Raw genomic sequence first — 22239 nt, 5'->3', positions numbered from 1 at the left:
ATGGGAAAAAGAAAATTCACCCCGGGGATCACTCCAGTGGCTCTACGCGACAGAGGCACTAAGAACTAAGGTTGGGTGGCACAATGCTAGGGTAATCCTATGGGCTAGGCTTGTAAAGGCTCCAGGACCATTAGCCTAGTACACATCTATGAACATCAGATGTAAGGTTTATGACTCTGTAGAAATTTGCCATATCTAATTAAAGACAGTATCTTTACAACAAGAGTAACTCTAAAGTCTCTTTATAATAATGAGGAGACCCAACAGTCCTTGCAGAAAGACACACAATATGGGAAATCAATGCATCAAGGAAATGTAAGCATTTCAAAACTAGTTAGGCCAAGATCCAAAACAATGTTAATCATAAAACTAAAATAACTTCTTTGACTTCATCATAAGTTAATGCTTCTGTTGCAAAGAAACTATGTTTAAGTTTAGTAGCTTTCAAACACCAGCATCAAAACATCCAGTGTAATATTTCAATTAAGAAAAAAATCTCAGCTGTGCAATTTAAGACATACCTTGTGAGTATGGTAAGCAGAGCGGTTTGTGTGCAAACTGGCAAGCAAGCCTTTTGTTTGCTGCTGTACAGTGGATGGCGTAGGCATAGACAATAACTTAGTAGCCAGTTCCAGTGCAGCTCCCTTGTTCTTTTCCTGTTAAAGAAAAAAAATGTTACTTTAACAATACAAAATAAATATCTACATGGGCATTCTTTCTATGTAATCAAAAAGGGGAAATGAATATCAAATGACAGATACTTGAAAAATGACTGAACACGCTACAAACATGTTCTACTACTTAGAGCAAAATATTAAAAGTCAATGCTTTCTGCAAACGTATCACTATTACGACAATGAATGTACATATTAACAAATCAAATAGATTGATTTATACTTTACCAAACCATATGACACAGCTGCTCATGCACATGTTCAAATAATTGTTCAAACATTACCACTGCAACTACATCTTCTGGCTCAGCTGCCTCAGTTCCTTTTAAACTCTTTACTGCAACTAACAGACAAGGAGGAATTGCTGAATTGGAGGAAGGAGGGAGAATGTGAGGGCCACTGTATGATAAAATGACAACATGGAATGCTACAGTAATCTATAAACTCTCCTTGGTTAGGAAAATTCTTGCAATAACAATGCTCATATACAGTACTGTGTTTATGTTGATTTTCTAACATTCAGTGCATTTACAAGTCGACAGGCAAATACACTCCAGTCATTTGTTAAAAACTAGAATTCTAGTTTGACAGCCTGCTCTCCGAACATTTGTGCCAAATCCCAAGGCTCTGGTACAACAGGAAAATATATGTTAGCTACACTAATGGATACTGCTGGCCTCAGCTACAAAAATCTTTAACCACAGCCAAACATAGGGATAATTTCTGGAACATCAAAAACTGACTAACCTAAGAAGTGAAATGAATAAACATCACATTTAAATCACAGACAATACTGTAATTCAGCTCTTACATTCTGCCATCACTATTCTACTACTGTATGACATCTCCCACAAGCATTATGTCATTACATGCTAAAACCAAACTTAGTTCATTGGCAAGTACTAAGCAAGCTACCCTTGCATGCCAATTTAAATCTAGCCAACTTCCTTTTTGGTCCTTGAATTAACCTATCCCATTTGGTGTTACACTGGCGGTACTTATGTCATGGTCATTAATTACATATGAACCACAGTAACAGCAACTGGGATCACATCACAGATAATGGGTTAAGTATTTAGGAGGGAGTTACCTCTGGCCAGTAGTAGTGCAGGGAGAAGTCATGGGTAAATTTTCTGTTTCCCATCCATACATCCAAGTTAAATTTGAATATGGGCAGGGACGAGCCTTCTTTTATGAGACTGGGGAAGTCTGTTCTTGAGCAGTGGTATCCTCTAAGATATACCTGCCCCACCAATCATTCTGTTAATGCTGCAGAAAAGATTTAGATCCTAGACAGAGCATTTCTGATGTCATATGACTTGCTGATATGCAGTGAATCCATCAAAATTTGGTCAGATGATGTCTTCTATGCCAGACACGTCACCTATTAACAGTCTGTAGGACTATGCTTCCTTTAGAGTACGTCAGTGTAAGATGTATTGTTTAGGCATTGTATTCCTTTAATAAGGTATCTATGGGCATTCCAGTTGTTGCATGTGTCTGGACATACATGTATCAAAGGGGGCATTACCCCTAATGACTGACCTAATCAGGCTGAGTAAAGGGGGACAATGACATCCCCAGATTTAAACACAATACATATGTTTATAAGCTGTGCAATACAGAAGGACTTTCCTAATAGACACATGTTGGTCCAAAGTTAGATAACTGTCCACATTAGTTCCCAAACAAATGAGTTGGCTCTAAGAGGTATATTGTCAATGTGGTGGTTCCCCACGGCAGATGACTTCCCAAAGAATATACTACTACATTTCTGGCATTTAGTTTCAGTCCATGATTTTGGCACTGGTTATTTACTTCGGACAAACCTTCCCATTGGATAGTTAAGTCATTTGGTGATCCAGTGACTGCTGCTAGACTGCAGCCATCTGCAGACACAAGTCAGCCAGAGCCCACTAGTATTGGGTTTTACTTTAGAGAAGTAGATGTCAAACAGGAGAGGTCCCAGCACAGAATCCTGAAGTTAAAAGGATTCTTAATACAGCACCTCACCCCAAAAGGTCAGTAATGCAACTTGATATTAGAAAATCCAGTAAAATAATTCTTGCCAATGATGAGCTTACCTGGATTGCGCTCAGAAATTAAAGACTTTAAATTTCAAGGTAGAAATGGATTCTAGAGCTTGGGCAAGTTTTACATATTTAAATCTTAAAATGCATTCCATCATCCCTAGCAGCCTACAACACACACACTTCTAAACTTAATCTTTTGAAAAATCCCTAACAGCCATCATTATGCCCACAAAGAGCATCTACCTTTGCCACAGACTATTCAGGTGCAGAATGGGCTTGAGTAAATCAAATGTTTGTAAAGTTTGAAATTTAATGAGCCATTAATGGGTTCTTTCTCCCAAGGAATGGAGTGCTATTGTGAATCTTCTTTCTTGCACAGGGTTTGGAGTAACCACCAGAGTTGTTTCACACAAAGGACTTGCACAAAGATTTACTGGAAAATGGCACACAGTGATGCATGAACAGCTAGGAGAACAATGCATCATATAGTCAATAAAAGAAAACTAGTAGCTAAGTAATTACAACCTCATTTGAGTGCGCATCATCAGAGCTGCATACACTACATCATCATAATGGCAGTAAGACGGATTTCAACTTTCTAAAGAAATATTTTGCTCTTCAACTCAAAGAATTCAGGTACAAAAACCATTAACAAAGAAGTACAGAAGAACACTTTCTTGAATGCTGGGAGAAGCAAACTTTTCTCTGTAAAAATGTATACAAAAATTCACACCATCTTTTACTATAATACATGGGTGTCAGTTTAAGTGTATTAGCGGATTTCTTTGGGGCAAAACAGTGTTCTTTTATCTCTTCCAAACATGGAGGTAGGCCTAGGGAAATTTTGTGGAACAGTGACACGTTACAATCACAGGCTATAACAGCAAGTACTTAGCAAACATTCTACAGACTGTAACAATCTTTGCCAATAAACCACAAAGTCACATTGATCTTTGAGGGCAGCACAAGACAGATGAGTGCAAAATTTGAGGCTGCCCATCAAATTACCTAGGTTTACCCTTAAAGTGACAAGGCTGTTACTCCGCCTCACACATTTGTTCCAAAAATTGGGAGCAAGATGGGATACGACTATCATACTGTGTCAGATTTACTTGTTGATGAATGATTAGGTCCTTTAGTCAGGCATGAGGAACCATTTGTTCTGCAAGGAAGTGGTCAAGAAAAGAAAGCCTTTCATGGTTGAAAGGCTACACACAAATTACCAAAGAGAACTCTCAAAGTCAGAGTACAGGGAGCTATTCAGACAGACTGGCAGCTAAAAACAAATACATAGAATAGCTGCCAGTCTGTCTGTATAACTAATGGTCCTGAGGTCATTAATCTTTTTAGCTTCCACACAAACATGCTAATAGGCATTATATTCAGCAATGGGTCTGAGAACAACTAACAGTAAAGTGGGGATTGGTACTTCTTTGGCTCTAAAGGATATATACTTCTGTCAATTAATCTAAAAAATAGGACTTCTAACTTAGTATGGAGACATTGTGGTCAAGTAATAACAAAAAATAAAAATGTGTCTGTAGACCCTCACCTGCCCTTTAATGAAGGATTACTTTAGTCCTGCTGTTAGCTGTTTTACATAGCTATTACTTCATCATGGCTACTCGAGAAAGTGTGTTTATTTAGACTTTATGTATTTGTGGGAAGTCAGTAAATTTATTAATGGGTGCATTCTGCAGGATTCGTAATCTTGCAATGGTGTTACTTTAGGTAGTACTTCACTTTGAAAAAAGAATACAGCTTAAAATACTGGATATACGCACTTGGCTCTGCTAAGCTATGACAGGCAGTGGCTTGGCAGAGCTGCCCTTGGCACAACTACAATGTAAGCCACAATGGAATAAGGAAGAAACCATTAACCAGGAAAAAATGACTGCACCTGGGGGATGCTCCCTTGTGATTATGTCTTGCCTTAAGGGAAATTAATGGAATGGACTAATCCACCAAGTGGAAGCTGAAGATTCACACACATGGATAAAAAAAAAAAAATACATACAACACTGAAGACAGCTCATGTCTGGTTTAAAAAAGTATGGATTCAGAGCTGCAACCACTGTAATAAAAGGTGGACTTCAGCTGCTCAGTTGTTCACTGCTCTGTTCTTATCTGCTTCATGAAATGTTGTTTCATAGTTACTTATTACATGGCTCCAACTTGAAGGATTTTGTACAGACTAAGATAACAGCGTCTTAGCGAAATGGCAAGACCATTTTAAATTATCCCTACCTCTCTTACATGAAGCACACCCTCCCCCTTCAAGTGAGAAAAATGGGAAGTGGTAAATACATACTTTTTTGCAAATTATTACAAAAAAATACATGTGAGAACATGTGTTAAACTTGTAGATATACTCACCTAAGCAGTTTCAAGCAAACACAGATGAGAATATGTATTTAGGGACCTATAATGCATGCAGTAGTATCCTTTGAGATTTTTCTCTCATATATATATATCACGTATGCATTAAAATTTTAACTATGTCATGAATCTAAAATGTACACAATCTGCTCTTTAATGGCATATGAGATACCAAAGCTGGTTAACTTCAGGAAACACAGATGCTCAATCTACAACGGACAAACAGAAAAAAAATGAAAAAGTGCACGTTTCTAGCTGTAATCTCTAGCAATATTGCATCTGCTGTGATTGAATGTAAAGGTACTTAAAATTTAAAGGGTCCAAGTCCCGAACTCTAAAGGGAGAATTTATTGAAACTGTTTTCAGATCATCCTTGCAGTACAGTTTTTATTATGAAAGCTTACGACCCTATGCAGAGAGAAAAAAGATTAAAAAAAAAAGGAAATTTCTTTCATTAGCTCATTAGTTGTGGTCTCATACTGATTTCTTTTTAATCTGAAATAATTTAGCAGACAAAATAAATGACCCACATTGATTCTACTTTTTTTTCCTGTGATCCACTTAATCATATTTTAAAAAAGGTCAAAGGCTAGAGAGTTAATACAAATTTAGTAAATTAAAGTTGCAAATTACAGTAACATACGTTCATAGATAACTACTAGAAATTTAGTCCAGGAGCCCACTGGGGAGCCAGGCCTAAAGTCCCAATTCCTCTAAAGCATTATCTTAAGTGAATTACTCAAGGCCACACAAGATGCAAATGGAGGCTGAGGGAATCGAACCCTGTTACACAAGCAGCAGCTCAATCAGCTCAAAGCCTAAACCTTTTGCAGTAACTGCCACAAGCTTATGGAAATTATAAAATGGTTTAGATAAAAACTAATAAAACACCAAGCAAATTCTGTCCAACAAGAAACATTTGAATTAAGGTTGAACTTTTTTGTCTATTCTTCAGAATTAATAAATACTGCAAAACATACTTCCATCATGTGAACATCATGCACATTATGTATTATATAAATGCAACAACTTAATACTCATTTGATTATATTTCAACATACAGGCTATAGAGGTAGTGTCATTAATACCCGAAAGATGGTCAGCATTCTGAGTCATTTGCCAAAACAACTCCCTTCTTAGTAACAGATTAGGCCAATCCCTACTGTGATTAACCTTTTCCAGTATAAAAAAATAAATTTATTCAAATCAGGGCAAATCTCCGCATTTCTAGCTAAGGCACTTATCCTGCCTTTTAACAATGTAAATATGATAAATAAATTAATTTATTTTAAATCATCCAGTCTTTGTCTTTCGGCTTTTCCCGTTTAGGGGTCGCCACAGTGGATCACCGGTCCGCTTATGACTGGCAGTAAATTTTTACGGTGTTGAGTTGCCAGCCCGGCACCAAACCTTCAAAGGCGGCACACCCACTCACGCAGGCACCTACCTGCATGTCATCCAGTCACAGATCTATTTTACTTTTGACCATTTGATTCAGACACTTGTCTATAGCAATCGTCACTGTGCAGCATGAGGCTCATGCTGTTAACATTCATCGAAATCAATAAAAACAGTATTTATGACGTCTCTGTAAGCTTACTTGTGTTTGTTGTTACACAGATGCCTAATAATGCCCCTATCACATTTTCTCAAACAAGTACATGTGTAAGTGGTGGGTTGAAGTGCCATGCATTCTTAAGGGGGTCATAAGTATTATTTTTACGAAACAGTACTTCAAAATTCAGTTTTCTAGTGAAAACCTACATTAATGAAACTAGGTCAAAGTGAAATGCTACCTAAAGTAATACAACTGCAAGATTATGAATCCTACAGAATACTCCTATTAATAAATTTACTGACTCTCCCACAAATATAAAGTTTAAATAAACACACTTTTTTCAGTGACTACAATGTAGTAATACCTACATAAAATAGCTAACATCAAAACTGAAGTAATCCCTCCTTACAGGGCAGTAAAGGGTCTACAAACACTTTTTTTTTTTTTTTAACCTGACCATAATATCTCGATACTAGCTTAGAAATAAGTTGTCTTACCATAGCATTCCATCTGTGTTGTCGATTTTCATCTGTTCTTGACTGATGGATTACAGTTCTGATACTTGGAACCGATATGGCTGTTATATAGCTGGCACTGGCAAAAATCTCCAGCTGAAGGTCTACCCATAATGCCCTTGTGTACATTACCTCCGATTGAATTTGCAATCTTATAGAAGGAAATATGCATATATACATAAAGAGAGGAACTTAACCTCTATGAAGAAGCAATGTCCAAGGAACATCCTAACTGAAAAACCCGGACAAAGACCGCTCCGTCAGGAGTCCCAGGAGGGGGGGCTGTCAAGAACAGATGAAGATCAACAACACAGATGAAATGTTATGGTAATACATAACTTCTGTATCGGATGTTATTAATCTTCATCCATTCTTGACTAATGGGACAAAGTCCTCAGCTACTTTAGATCCTGGATGGCCCAACGGAAGAATAATTCTGAGAAACATAGAACCAAAGTTGACCCCCCCCCGGAGACAAAATCCAATATGTAATGAGTGATGAAGGTATGCGGAATAGCCCATGTTGCTGCTGCACATCTCATCCAAGCCGCCCTTGAATGGAAAACAGCTGAAGTGGACTTTGATTTGGCTGAATGAACCTTCACCAGCATGGTTTTAGATTGTATTACCTTCATTTATGACAAAAACAATCTCCAAGCCATCTTGACAAAGTAACTTTACAAACAGATATTTCTAGAGTTGCACCAGCAAAGGAAATGAACTGTTCTGATGTTCTGAATTCTTTAGTTCTGTTGAGGTAAAAATGTAACTGTGTACATCTAACTTGTGTTGGCAGTTTTCTCCCTTATTGGTAAAATTTGTAAAGAAGACTGGTAAGGTCTATAGTCTGATTGAAGTTGGAATTTGAAATTACCTTTGTAAGGAAAAATGGATTGGTTCCAAGTGTAACTCTGTCCTTCTGGAAATTTAAGTAAGGGGGCTTTGAACATAAGGCTTGCAATTTGGATATGCATCTTGTAGAGGTCAGAGCTTTAAGAAGTGTCCACCAAGAGAGAAACTTCAAGTCACAAAAAGCTATGGTTCAAAAGGAGAAAGTACCAGTGATTATAGAACAGTTAGGTCCCATGTGGGTAGAGGGTCTATAAACAGAGGCTTTAACAGAATGGTTCTCTTGAGGAAGACTTTACATAGTCTATGCGAAATTAAGGGTAGATCTCCAAAGCCACTATAAAGTTAGAAATGGCAGCTAGAATGACTAATAGTCCAGAAGCTCCTTGTGTAAAAAGGCTGACCAGAAATTCTAACACATTCTCTGCTGGTGCTGAGAAAGGGTTGAGACCATTATCACAAGCCCATACTGAAAATCTCTTCCACTTACTGTGGTAGTTTCCTGGTGGATAGTTTATGCAATGCTAGCAATATTTTTCTTACCAGGGATGATGTATCATTATTCCTAGCGACTAACGGAATTGGAAGAACCAAGTAGTTAGCTTGAGGCTTTGAAGATTGGGATGCACCAGTCCCTGAAGCTGAGGCAGAAGGTCTGGAACTGGGTCCATAATCCATGAACAGTGAACTAAATGAGGCCATAGGAAGAGAAACCATATTTGTCAAGGCCAGTATAGTGCAATGAGGTTTACTTAGCTTCTCAACCGGGTTGCTTTCTTTAGAAAGAGTGGGTTGATAGAGAAAAGGGGAAAGGCACAGGCATAGGGAAGATCCAGGGGCCAACAGAGGAGAAAAGCATCTCTCTGCGACTCCCCCTGGGGGAAAATTAGGGCAAAGTAGCTTCTGCACTTGCTGTTTTGGGTGAGGCAAAAAGATCACAGCAAGGCTGGCCCCAGCGATAAAAGATGATCTTCACTATCACGGAATTGAGAGACCACTCATGAGGCGAAAGACTGGACTTGCTCAGTTTGTCCGCTATTATGCTTGAACTCCCTGGGATGCGAGTTATCAGAAAGTTGTTGGAGGATATGGCCCACTGCCACACTTGCAGGGCTTCTCAACACAGGGGGGAGGACCTGGTTCCCCCTTGTTTGCTAATGTACAAGACTAAGGACATGTCAGACTGAAATCCAATTGTTCATTGAGGGAGGATAGGATGAAATGCGTGCAACTCCAGAAACATTGCTCTCAAGTCCAGGGCACTGATATGCAGACTGACCTCTATCGTGGACCAAGTGCCTTGGACTGTCTGTCCTAGATAATGCCCCCCACCCCATCTGGGAAGCATACGTGGTCACTACAGCCTTAGGTTCTAGAGGGACAAAGGGATGGCCAAGAAGAATTTGCTGTGATTATATTAAGCAGGATAGGTAATTTTAGCAACTGGTGCTAAATATTGGATAGTTCAATGGGTGAGTTAGAATGGACCACTGATTCGCTAGCAACCACTGCAGTAATGTCATGTGATACCACGCTAAAGGGACGAGAGTTGTTGCCACTGCCATGGACCTTAAGGCTTGAAGCACGTGGTGAGCTTTACTTTGTAGTGAGGAGAGAATCAACTTGAAACATTAATTTGTTCAACCTGTAAACGGGTAAGGAAGGCTATGCAAGAACATGTGTTTAGACAAGCTCCAATAAATTCCGTATCCTGAGAAGGATTCAGTTAGGACTTTTGATTGCTTGATCTTGATACCTAGATTCAAGAACTAATTTAGCGTGATCTCTCTCACCTGTAGCAATAGATGTCTGGTGGGAGCGGTGAAGAGCGAGTCATCTAGATATGGAAACACCCAGAATCTGTGCAGTCTCAAGTGAAGTGCTACTGCTGCCATACACTTTGTGAACACTCTGGGGGTTGTGGTGAGAGCAAAGGGCAGCACCCTGAACTGATAATGACTGGCTCCAAGCTGGAAGCGAAGGAACCTTCTTGAGCTTTTGTCCACTTACATGTGGCACTATGCATCTTGAGTGGTCTACAGAGCACATCCTACAGTTTCCTTCTAAAAAGGGAAGTACTGACTGAACTGTCACCGTCCGGAATTTAGACTGTTGAACGAAATTGTTTAGAATGTTGAGATCCAAAATCGGTCTCCCGTACCCTGTCTTTTCTGGCACTAAAAAGACTCGAGTGAAATCTGGATCATCTTCGTTCTGGTGGGACTTCTTGGATGACTCTCTTCTAGCAGCTTTTGCACTTCTAATGCTTAGTCCCCTCTGACAGGGTGGATCAGGAAGTCTTGATCAAGTTCTTAGGTAAAGTGACAGGGGATAAAATAACATCTGAAAATTAATTTTAGCACCCAGGTATCTGTAGTTATACGTCAGCAGGCTGTTGGGTGCAAGGAAAATTTCCCCCGACTCCTTCCCAAGGTAAGCAATCGGGTCTCCCTTCAGGAGCGCTGATATAGTTGGCTACAGAAAGACTCTCTGGATCCCGGGTTCTGCGGGGCACCTCTGCCTCTAGGATGGTGTCTTCTATTTAAAACTTCCCCCTCTGTCCCAAGGAGAGTCTGTACCACCACCTGTGTCCAGGAAAGGCTTCTGGGACGTTATGAACCACATCTTCCCACTCCTCTGATTTCTGGAACAGGCTCGTTGAGGAGCAAAAAAACATATGCCAACAGCAGACGGTCTTTCCATCTTTCTCGCACCTGAATAGAGTTTCCTTAACCTTAGGGCCAAACAAAGATGAACCGTCAAAAGAAGCATTGATGAAAGAAGACCTGAATGGCTCCACAAACTCGCACAAATATATCCAAGCATCATTGAACAATAACACCTGATCTGGCTGCCCTGGTCGCCCCTTCTGCATGTGCAATGAGCTACATGTATGAATTAGATATAGACTTCAGGGTAGCTGGCTGGAAGGCCACTTCTTCCTGGACTCCCTCAGACATAGCTCACGCCAGGGTATCTAAAACCTCCTTGATCAGATCCATTTGGAGCCTAGTAAAATGTGCCATAAAGTTCAAGGACCTAATAGTAAAGGTCGATGATGCATAGACCCATTTCCCAAATCATTCCATCACCCTGGACTCTTGGTTAGGGGGATGAACAGTAGAACCTTCCCCTGCTAGTTCCTTCTTAGTGGCAGTGGCTACCACCACGGCATCTACTGCTGGTCCTTTTGTCCAATACTGGTAATCCTCAGGAGCTGAGAGTATCCTATCTGGTCTCCGGGGGATTGGTTACATCAAATCAAGAGCATTCCAAGCCTGCTGACCGATAAGCTTAATAAGACAGTCAGTGGGAGGAGTCACCCAGGAAGAAGATGGGCGAGTTCCAAAGGCCTGCAACTACACAGATTCCTCAGAGGAAGAGTCTTTGAACTTCCAGTTACTCTTCTGTTTGTGGATTTCTAGGACGTCTCCAAAGAAGACATCTTCTGGGGGTGATCAGGGGGAACCCTCCCCATCAACGAAATCTGTGTCTTCAGTGACAGACTCCTCACGGGAGTCTAGGTGCTTCCTCTTACAGTCTCTTCCAAGGGGGCTCCTCATTGGGAAAGTCTGCGTAGGACTTGAAAAAGGGGTGGTCTTTAGAAAGCAATTGTTGCAGCCTTGGAGCTCGCCATCTGGGCACTGATGTCAGTGAAAGCTCTGGAAAGGCAGGGGTCAAAGGGTGAGACTGATAACACAGGAGCCACTTAAGTAGCTGTGGCAAAGGCTTTCTCCATGGCTTGGAAAGCAGTCCCCCTGAGGATACGGATGGGAGCCTGGAACCAAGAGAGAAACTCAGAACATGGGTTACACCCCACCCTGTGAGACCCACCTCTAATACCGCAGCCCAGGAAGGACCTACGGTCAGTGCATACCAAAGTGGCAAGGTCAGCACAGAAAAAAAAAAAAAAAAAACAGGAGATGACTCAAGCCCTTCGGACCCAACGGCTGAAGTTTGATCCAGGGGACCCATCGGTTCTGAAGGCATGGAGGGAGTCAAAGCCATGCTCAGAGCCTAAGACAAAAAGGTTGTTGGTACCAAGATGATTGGAGCTTCTCTGGTTGAAGGAGACAGCTCTAAAGCCTCTGAGGCGGTCAGAGAAGGAATATATGTAGGTGTACGGGGAGAAAATTCCCCCACTCCAGGAGGGACAGCAGGCTGAGAGGGAGGAGGAAGACCTCTAGCCATCAGAAGCTGGTCGACCAACCTCACAACATCAAATTATCAGGCCTTTCTAAAAATGGGTTTTGAAGTTGACCCAGAAAGGAGAATCATGGGAGAATATCTTGTCCTGGGAGTAAATACAATTCCAGTTTTCCGTACAGGGGAAAAAGTTACAGGCTGCGGTGCCGTGAGAGATGCTGGTACTAGCATAGTAACTAACGATGCAGGTGCCGATGCAGTTGTCAGTGCTGAGATCACAGTCAGTGCTGGAATAGGGATAGGCGGCACAGAGATAGTAGTCTCTGCAGGACTCTATACCTCGCGATGTTTTTGGAACCCTGGGTCTCAGTTCCATATAAGATCCATCAGAATGGCATTTACGCTTTTTTGGTGTTGGCGCTGATGAAGATGTCGGCACTGAACAACTGAATTTTAAATCAGAAGCCAAAGGAAACTGGTCGGCTTTAGACAAGACCTCTTCAAAGGGAACGTTTAGGAGCCCTTTGAGAATAAAAGTTTATTTTCAAGTTCTACCAGGGTTCTGGTACTAAAGCCCTGGCAGATGAAACACTCAACGGTGTGGAGCACACAAGCAGTGGACACATTTTTTATGTCCGAGAGGATTTGGAATTTTCCCACCGCACTCTTGACACTGTTTAAATCCAGTTGTTGATTTAGATTTATCTGCCACTTTAAGAAAAAAATAGGACAGAAAAAGCAGAAGCAAATGCACTATAAAGATACTACCAACAATGGTAGGAAAGATTACCTGTCGGTAAGAGAGACAAAGGGATAGAAATGGAAAGAAAAACAACCAGCTACTCTAGGCGAGAATACCAAGTGGTACAAGGTAAAGGGGCAAGCAGTTACACTAAGCTTGGAAATATCAGAAAATATTTAGAGTAAAAGGATTATATAATAGAAAAAATTAGTTGTAAATCAAAAAAATTCACTTAGCTGCAAGAACGAATCGGTTGCTGTGTCTTTCTATAATAGAGGCAAACGAGATATGAGGTAATGTACACAGGCATTATGGGTAGACCATAAGCTTGAGAGTATTATTGGCTGGCGCAAGCTATATAACGGCCGTATCGGTTCCAAAGATTGGAACAGTAACCATCAGTCAAGAATGGATGAAGATTGACAACACCAGATGTCCTACTTTATCAAACTGACCTACAGAGATAAATCTTTTAGATCCAAAGCAACAATCTCCACGTTAGTCTTAGTTGTTCTTAGACCCACTGCAGAATATATCGACTCTTAGCACGTTTTTGGAAACTAAAAAAGGCCGATGACCTCAAGACAATTACTTATACTGACAGACTGGCAACTATTCCCTATACTCGGACTTTGTTTAAGCTACCAGTCTGTTTGAATAGCTATCTCCCTACACTTGGACTCGGACTCCTCCTTGGTAATTTGTGTGTAGCCTTTCAAGCCATGAAACTCCGTCTTTCTTGACCACTACCTTTGCAGAACAAATGGTTTAAAAACTGTTAGAGACCTTTCCTCAGTTTTTCCTATATAAAACACAGAAAAGAATAGTTGTGCAAAATCTTACCACAACCATAGATGTCCTTCTCTTCCATGTTGCAGTATTCTTAGTGTGGGATTCCACACCTCAGGCGACCCGAAATTCAGCTCCTATACAAAAGCTTAAGCCTGGCTGCTGTAGGTGCATGCGACGTCACAATTAGGACCATAAACCAGGGACCTTAAATGTGACATCTTGCATGCACAGACCTCAGAAATTAAATGCCCAGTCAGATAAGTCCAGTAGAGAGAGCCAAATGATGTCAACAAGAGGTGCAAATTGCCATTTGCTGGCTAGTCTGACAGTGGTCTAGGGGGTGCCCTTCAGACAAGTCAACAGGAAAAAAGAAGGATAGGTGGGGGGGGGGGGGAAGAAATACTGCAACACGGAAGAGAAGAACATCTATGGTTATGGTAAGATTTTACACAATTATTATAGTCCTTCTATTCCTATGTTGCAGTATTCTTAGTGTGGGAGAATGTCACAGTTTAGTTAGAAGGAATGATGGAGGTAGAGGGTAGCTGACTCCAGAAAACCCTGAAGGATTGCCCTAGCAAACCCTGCCCTGGATCTGAAGACATGGTCCAATTTGTAGTGTCTGGTGAACGTGTGTATGGTGGACCAGGTGGCTGCTTCCTGAATGCAAGCTGTGTCCAGGGCTTTGAGGAAAGTTTTAGAGGACACCACAGCCCTGGTAGAATGAGCTCTTAGTCCCTAGAGCAAGTCCTTGCCATGGTGGGAGTAGCAAAAGCAGATAGTTTTCCTGATCCAGCAAGAAATTGCTTGTTTGGAGACTGCCCTGTCTAGGGCTCTGGGGTGGAAGGATACAAAGAGTTGGTTGGATTTTCTGATTTTGTCTAAATAAAACCTCAGTTGTCTGTGGACATCCAGGGAATGGAGTTATCCTCTCACTTCCATTAGTGGGAGAGGGGAAATGGGCAGGTGAATGGATTGATTTAAGGACAGTTCGTTGGCCACCGTTGGCATGAAGGGTTAGTACGTAGGGTCATCCTATCCCTGTGGAAAGTAGTGTAGGGTGAGCAGGCCATGACAGCTTGCAACAGACACCCTTCTAGAAGAGGTAAGGGCCACCAGAAGTATAGTCTTCCACGTGCACATCTAGAGCGTTGCAGCACTGGCTGCTTCGAATGGAGGCAGAGTGAATTTTTCCAGGATGAAGTTTAGGTCCCAAGGAGATGGAACAGATTTTCTTGGTGGTCTGATGTGCAATGCCCCCTTCAGGAATAATTTAACATCTAGCCTGGCTAGTAGAGGGGGTTCTAGTGGTAAGCAGACAGAGACTGCAGATAGGTGGACTTTCAATGAGGTGTATGAAAGGTCAAACTTAACTTCACACACAAGTAAGAACTAGAGGGCTATCCACTTGAAAAGGATCCCTGTGCCTACGGAGACACCACTTGGAGAATCTATCCCACTTTGACATGTAGGATCTCCTTGTAGTAAGTTTCCTGGCCTCCCTCAGGACTAAAAGCATGTCCTCAGAGTAGTGGTGTCTGAATGGAATTAAAAGTTTAATCACACAGAGTGTTAGACCCAGCATCTGAAGGTGAGGGTGAATGAGAGATCCCTTCTGTTGTTCTGCCTTTCACTAGTGAGCAGTAGAAGGAAAGAGTGCTGCCTTGGCCAATAGGGAGTCACAAAAAAGATTTTGGGTTTGCCCTTCCCGATCTTCAGGACGACTTTTTGAAAGAGAGGGAAGGGTGGGAAAGCATACAGAAACAGTCCTTTCCATGGAATGCTGAAGTCATCGACCCTCCAGGAAAGTGGAGAGTAATCCTTGGTGCAGAACTTCAACTGCCTGTTCTGGGAAGAGGAAAACAAATCTACGTGAGGTGCCCCCCCACCAGTGGACAATGTCTAGAAAAAAATGTCTGTGTTCAACATCCACTCGTGCTGCAGAGAGGATGTCCTGCTGAGAACATCCGACTGTTGGTTGTCCTGGGAAGGAATGCATGTTGCCTGCAGAGATAAGTTGTTTCTGGAAGCAGAGTCCCAAATTTGGACATTATCTGGCAAAGGAGGTAGGACTTGATCCCTGCTTATTGTTGAGATACCACATGACTGTGGTACTGTCTGTGAAGTTTTGAAGGGGTCCTGGTTGCAGGATTTAAAGAAAAGCTTTCAGGGCAAAGAGGCTGCTGTCATTTCCCTCACATCGATATCTTTCTTTTTCGAGGGTAGGATGCCAGGTCTCTTGTACCATGAAGCCCTTCATGGTAGCTTCTGACCCTAGGTCTGATGCATCTGCATGCATGTGCTCGGTTGAGGTTGAAGTGGAAAGCCTGGGTTCATTAGGATTTGTTGAATTCACCACCTTAGTTCTGTTTTGAGGCAGGGCAAGAGTGTAATCTGAAACTCTAGAGGGTGTTCGTGTTGGGACCACACATTCTTCAAGTACCACTGCAGTTTTCACATATGCATTCTGGCTAAAGGCAGCATAGGGATGGTGGCTGCTATTAGCCCCAGGACCCAGAAGAACCGTCTTGCAGTCATCTGTTGAACCTGCAGTAAGTTTTGGAAGTGGGTAGAGAGGGAGGAATGCCCGCATCAGGTCTGTTCTGATCCTGCAGCCCAGAAAGATTTTGTCCTGCTGAGGGGTTAGGGATGATTTTGGGATGTTGAGGGTAAACCCTAGGCTCCGAAGCAGAAAAATGGTGAACTGCAGATGGTTTAGTAGGGTGTCCTCGCTTTCTGCTAGAATGAGAATGTCATCTAGGCAGGGATAAATCTGGACACCTTTGGTTCTACAAAACGCTATCGCTGGAGCTAGGCATTTTGTGAAGACCCTGGGTGCAGTAGATAAGCCAAAGGGTAAGGGCTGTAAATTGAAAGAGTGAACAGGGCAGAGTGAAAAGCAAGTATTTTCTGTGGGAGGGTTTTATGGGGATATGGAGGTAGGCCTCCTTCAGATCGAGTGTGGCAATAAAGGCCTGGGGTGGCAATAGTGAAAGAAGGGTTTGTAGGGATAACATTCTGAATGATGGAACTTTTAGGAATAGATGTAGAAAGGACAGATTCAGTATTGGCCTCCAAGGGCCATCTTTTTTGGGAACCAAAAATAACCTTGAGTAAAAGCCTTTTCCTTCCTGCTCTGGAGGGGCAGGTTCTACAGTTCCTAGGTAAAGAAAGTCCCTATAGGACCTGAGGAATAAGGTGTAGTTGATATTTGGGGGGAAATGGAATGCCCATTGTAAAGGGCTTTTCTTTCCAAGAGAGGAAATATCCCACTTGTACTACTGCCAGCACCCAGCAGTCTAGGGTGATGGATCTCCAAAGAGGGTGGCAGTGGGAAAGGCAGGCTGACAAGGCAGTCATGCATTATTGGCGCCGTATCTGTCATGAAAGGGCTGTCTTTGAAAAGGCTGTTGGTCTGGAGGGGGTCTGCCTCCTGCTTCCCCTCCTACGCCTGGAAGAGGATGGGGTAGCAGATGAGTGTCCTCCTGACAAAGGTAGTCTTAGCAGGGTAATTTCTGTAATACTTAGGAATGGGAGACACCATCAGGTGCTTGATGTCTTGAAACTCTACTTCTCTCCTGAAGGTTTTTAAAGAGGTCTGTAGATTGTTTACCAAACAGGAGGTTGTGGTCTTGAGGGGCATCTAGGATTTTTTATTTGAAATCCTCTGGCAGGGGCTGAAGGCATAGTCAAGAATATCTGAGGTGTAACTGATGCAGAGGCTGCGGACCATGCAGAGGCCGCTGCTACATCATAACTGCATCAAATGGAATGCCTAGCCACTTGAGAAGCCAGGGACAGTTTTGATGCTACCTGTCTTGCTAGGGCAGTCAGGTGTGGATGACAGGAGAGTAGAATCTTGGGATACAAGGTCCAAAGCATATTTTATCATACGGGTTTGGTAGTTGATGGCTCTGAAGTCTATGGTGGAAGACCTATAAACCTTATTGCCTATCCTGTCCGTGTTTTTATTAACTTTGTCAGTAGGAAAAAGAGATGACGAAGGAATCAGTCTTGACTGCTTGTCAGGGGATAAAGCAATCATTGCTGGGTCTGCCAGGGGTGGTTTTACCAGGAATTTTTGTTCATCTGGTACTTTATAGAAACAGTCAGACCTCTTAGGGGCAGGAGGTCATGAGTCTGGGTTTTCAGATGCTGAAGAGAATGCATCAAGGTAGACAGGAATAACTGGAGGGATGACTGAAGGGCTTTTCATTCAGAAAAAAGGAGGTTATTGCCCCACTGTACTCATGCCTCAATAGACCCATTATGGAATATGACGCCCAGTTTGATATGTACCTCTTAAGACATCAACTAGAAAGGCCTCAGAAATACCTCACTAAAAGAATCACAGGCCTAAAGCAGATGCCCTATGCTGACCGCCTTAAAAAACTCCAGCTATACTCTGTCGCATATCATCTACCATCTCTGCTTAACATACAAGGCCATGTCAAACCCAGAGCTGTTGGGCATGCTAAACTTAAAGAAATCCCAATTCTTCAGAGCCACACGCTCCAAGGATCTATACCTTGTCATCAAAATAAACAAAACATGCTGGAGGGATAAATTCCTGACCCAGAGACTCCCCCAGACGGGAATAGACTGCCCATACATGTCAAGCAGAGTGCCTCTTTGGCCCTCTCAAAAGGAAGTCTGACGATTGGATGAGAGAAAGGAAATTCAACCCTGGGGATCACGTCAGTTGCCCTGCTAGACAGGGGTCCAGGGAAGTAACTAGTGTGGGAAGAAATAGCCAGGGAATTATTATGGCTAGGCTTGTATAGGCCCTAGGGCCAGTAGCCGAGTACTAACCTATGAACCTATAAGGGGAGGGAGATTCCACTTTGAAACTCAAAACAGATACTTTGAGTTTCTTAGTCATTTGGGAAGTGTCCCATTTAAAGTATTCTTTCATCTTTGTGATGGTCTCCCCAAAAGGGGTATCCTCTGGTAGAAAGTCCATTCTACAGATTCTTCATCAGGGGAATAATATTCTAGTGGAGAGGCAATTTGAGATGAATAAGTAATGGATTGATCTAAAGATGAGTAGTAAGCCTCCTGTTCTTCTTCCCCTTCATGAGCAGTGGGGAAGGAGGAGAGAAGCAGGTGAGGCAGGCCTAGGACTGAGAACAGGAATGGTGGAGGGGGAAGAGACTGTGGGCCTAAGGACCATGAAGGCCTGCATCACGGAGTTGGTGAAGGACTGCCAGTCTGGAACTCCCCTCCATGGGAGGCAAGTGCTTAGTTTTCTCCTTCCTTTTCAAAGGAGTAGACTTTGGACAAGACCTGGATAGGAATAGGGGCTTCAGGTAATGGCCTCCTGGTCGGTTGTCTGGCATTATCTGGTTCCGACAGTCAGAGCTATTTCCATGGACGTGCTGGCCGTTACTTCTGAAGTGGCTTCCTCGAGGGGAGTCACCGAAGTAGACGGCTCTAACGGATGTCCCTCAACTCCTAAATCGGAACCTGGTGGGACATCCAATGGCACAGAGGCAGAAGGACTAGGCCTTGGAACCTTGGCCTTTTTCTGTAGTGGTTCTGCTGGGGCAGCCGACTCTGGATCAATCCTGGGCACTAGCTTTTTAAGCCTCTGGTTTTCCAGGGTTTTTGGAGGGTCTTTGGTATAAATGATTGACAAACAGGGCAAGAGGTATGGTTGTGTTCTTGGCCTAGGCAAAAAACTCAAAGGTCATGCATATATCCTTATGTGGAATCTGGAGCCCACATCAGCATTTACCTTTCTTAGCAAACATCAGCTAATGGTTTGGTACAGCAAACCAAGCTCAAGGAAAAAATTAAAACAAAATTCCCAATGGGGTACTTAGCTTTAGACGTCGACTGTGGCTGAAAAGTTCTGAGGTCTGTGCATGCAGATGTCACATTTAAGGTCCCGGGTTTATAGCCGTATGTGTGACGTCCCACGCACCTACAGCAGCTAAGCTTTTGTATAGGAGCGAACGTTCAGGTTGCCTGACACAGGGAATCCCACACTAAGAATACTGCAACATAGGAATAGAAGGACATCAGGATAAACGGGTTGCCACATACACCACTCTCTTGCTGCTGCAACTGTACATACAAAAGATACTTTTTTTTCTTTAAAAATATCTCCAGTTAGATAATTCATACTTCAACAGATGTATTAATCAGGGTATTGTGCCAAAAGTATTAATTACGACTGTTTAAATACCCGGCCATTGCAGTTGAGGGGTCACCACTACATGGTGAATTACTTCTATACTTTGATGGACTAGGAATTGAGTACTTGGAATCATTCAACACAAGACAAACTATTTCTGTATTACAAAAGAAAATTACCAGACTGACCAAAAATTAACAGATTTGCTGTTTTTCACTATTAACCAAGAGTATGGGCTATTTACTAAATTGGGGGAGACTGCAGCTTTAAAAAGTAGCTAGAAAAAAAAGGATGCAATGAAAAGGAATAAGCTGACAAAGCAGCTTATGCATTTCCCAGGGTAGGAAAATAACTCACCATAAAGGACACAAGCCTCAACAAAAGAAGGGTTCTTTTCATCATATTCAAAGAAAGTTTTAGGTACTCTAAATACATTTGGGAACCAGTGAATATGCAGCCTATTAATGTTGAATCAAATCCATTTTTAGAACTATCAGGGCCAGACAGAAGCAAGATAATGGCGCAGAACTAGAACAACAAAGGGACACTTTTTTTGCCCAAATCCTGGGAATCAGTTTCAAAAACACAATCAGAACTGGTGCTATCTGATGGCAAAGAACTTAACAATGGGCCAGCAGGTTTTTATTAAATTTGGTTTGTGATGTTGGAGAGAGTTTTATGACCACACTTTTGGATGTTGAACTACTGAAAGCATCATAGGGGAATATCTTATCACAATAACAGGGATGAGTACTCCAATGCTCAATTCTTAAAGAAAATTGTTTTACAGACAATAACTTGTGGTTTTAATGAAACAAAGGCATCGGTTGTCACCAAAGACTTTTCAGATTTAGAATTACAAAGCCACTTGTAAACAAATTAATATGGTCATAACAGATACTACAGGATTCTCTCTTGTGCCTACAAGAGCAGCTACTTCAGCTGATGTATTGATATAACTCAAGCTTTTCACTAGAAAACTGAATTTTGAAGCACTATTTTGTAAAAAAAAAAAAAAAAAAAAATGATCACCTTAAGAAAGCACAAGTACTTCAACCCAACACTTACACCTGCACTTGTTTGAGAAAACATGTGAAAGGACATTAGGAATCTGCTTAACAATAAATACAGGAAAAATTACAGGAACCTGAAAAATGCTCTTTTTATGGATTTTGAAGAATATATTAACAGCATGAGCCTGATGCTCAACAGTGACAATAGCTACAGACAAGTATCTATGAATCAAATGAAAGTGGCTAACAGAAAAATACATTTGTGGCTGGATGATTTAAGATAAATGAATTTATTTCTGATCCACATACCAGCTCTTACAGGTGAACAATCCAACATCACGATTTGGGACTTCCAAGATGGCTACACACTGACTAACAGCTTAATTTCAGCTATCCCAGTGTGAAAACAAAACCTCATGGGGCAGAGCTAGCATTTTTTTTAGGTAGTAAGTGCACTACCTGGATTACCAGCAAAAGAAAAAAACAGAGAAGCTGAAAGCAAATTAATCACAAAAGGTGAGGAGAAAACACTGACCGGGAAGAATTCTGCAGCTGGTTAGCAAAAACCAGTGCAAGCTCCAGCTTTGGCAAGACATAACTTCCAGTAACCTAGATGAAAAATAAGTCAAATGAGCTGGCTAAAATAAACAAGACAATGAAGGAATATATCACATCAAATAAAAACCTGGAAAAATGCCTTAAACAGATATTCAGATAATGTGATAAAACTGCAAAGATCAGAGGTTGAAATGACGGAAAGACTGTGAATATGAGACTGCTCAGAAGAGATGTTACAAAATATAACAGAATTAGAGGACAGAGCATGTTAAGAAAAAAAAAACAGATTTTTTGCAGTAACAGAGAAGCTGAAAGGAACAGACTGTAAAGTTTATGAAAACAAAAAAAGCAACTGGACTGGTACTCCACAGCAGGAATCATTAACTCAAAGGGTACATCATGTACATGCTCCAAACCTGGCCAAGAGAAAGCAAGCTATACATTAACAATAAAGATGCAATCCTACCAGTAGAAATAGTTGACTGTGACAAAACTGGGATGGGACAAAGTATTAAAAGTGGGAGACAGTACAGTTTTTGTGGAAAATGTTTACTCACTGTATACCAGGCAGAGAAAATGTATTCCACTAATCAGGGAATGTATTGAAGGAGGTGAGAGATTCAAGACGTTATATCCAGCTATTTGTAGAGAATTCTTTCCTGGAGAGTCGCAATGACTTTTTGATGGAGAACATGCAAAGTATTCCCCATCAAAAAGTGAGCTATGAACCAGAAGGATATTCTGCATCTTGTTCTCCTGGCAATAAAGCCCACAGAGAGAGTGTGCCAGTTAAATCTTTCAAATGTTTCAAAGGAAAATGCTTGAAAGAGAGAAAAAAGCA

At 41.7% G+C, this 22239-nt stretch overlaps 1 protein-coding gene across 1 annotated transcript in view; it reads right to left on the bottom strand.

Annotated features, from left to right (window-relative positions):
* UBR4 (ubiquitin protein ligase E3 component n-recognin 4) overlaps positions 1-22239 on the bottom strand; it is a 3959899-nt gene that overhangs the window by 2091681 nt on the left and 1845979 nt on the right. Inside the window, 1 exon segment of the mRNA XM_044087073.1 lies at positions 522-656. Within this exon segment, the coding sequence (XP_043943008.1) occupies positions 522-656 (135 nt within the window).

This window comes from Protopterus annectens, chromosome 1.part1 (assembly GCF_019279795.1).
Source record: "Protopterus annectens isolate FY-2018-M chromosome 1.part1, PAN1.0, whole genome shotgun sequence".
NCBI lineage: Eukaryota > Metazoa > Chordata > Ceratodontiformes > Protopteridae > Protopterus > Protopterus annectens.
The sequence above is the reverse complement of the archived record's forward strand: the minus strand, read 5'-3'. Positions and strand labels throughout refer to the sequence as shown.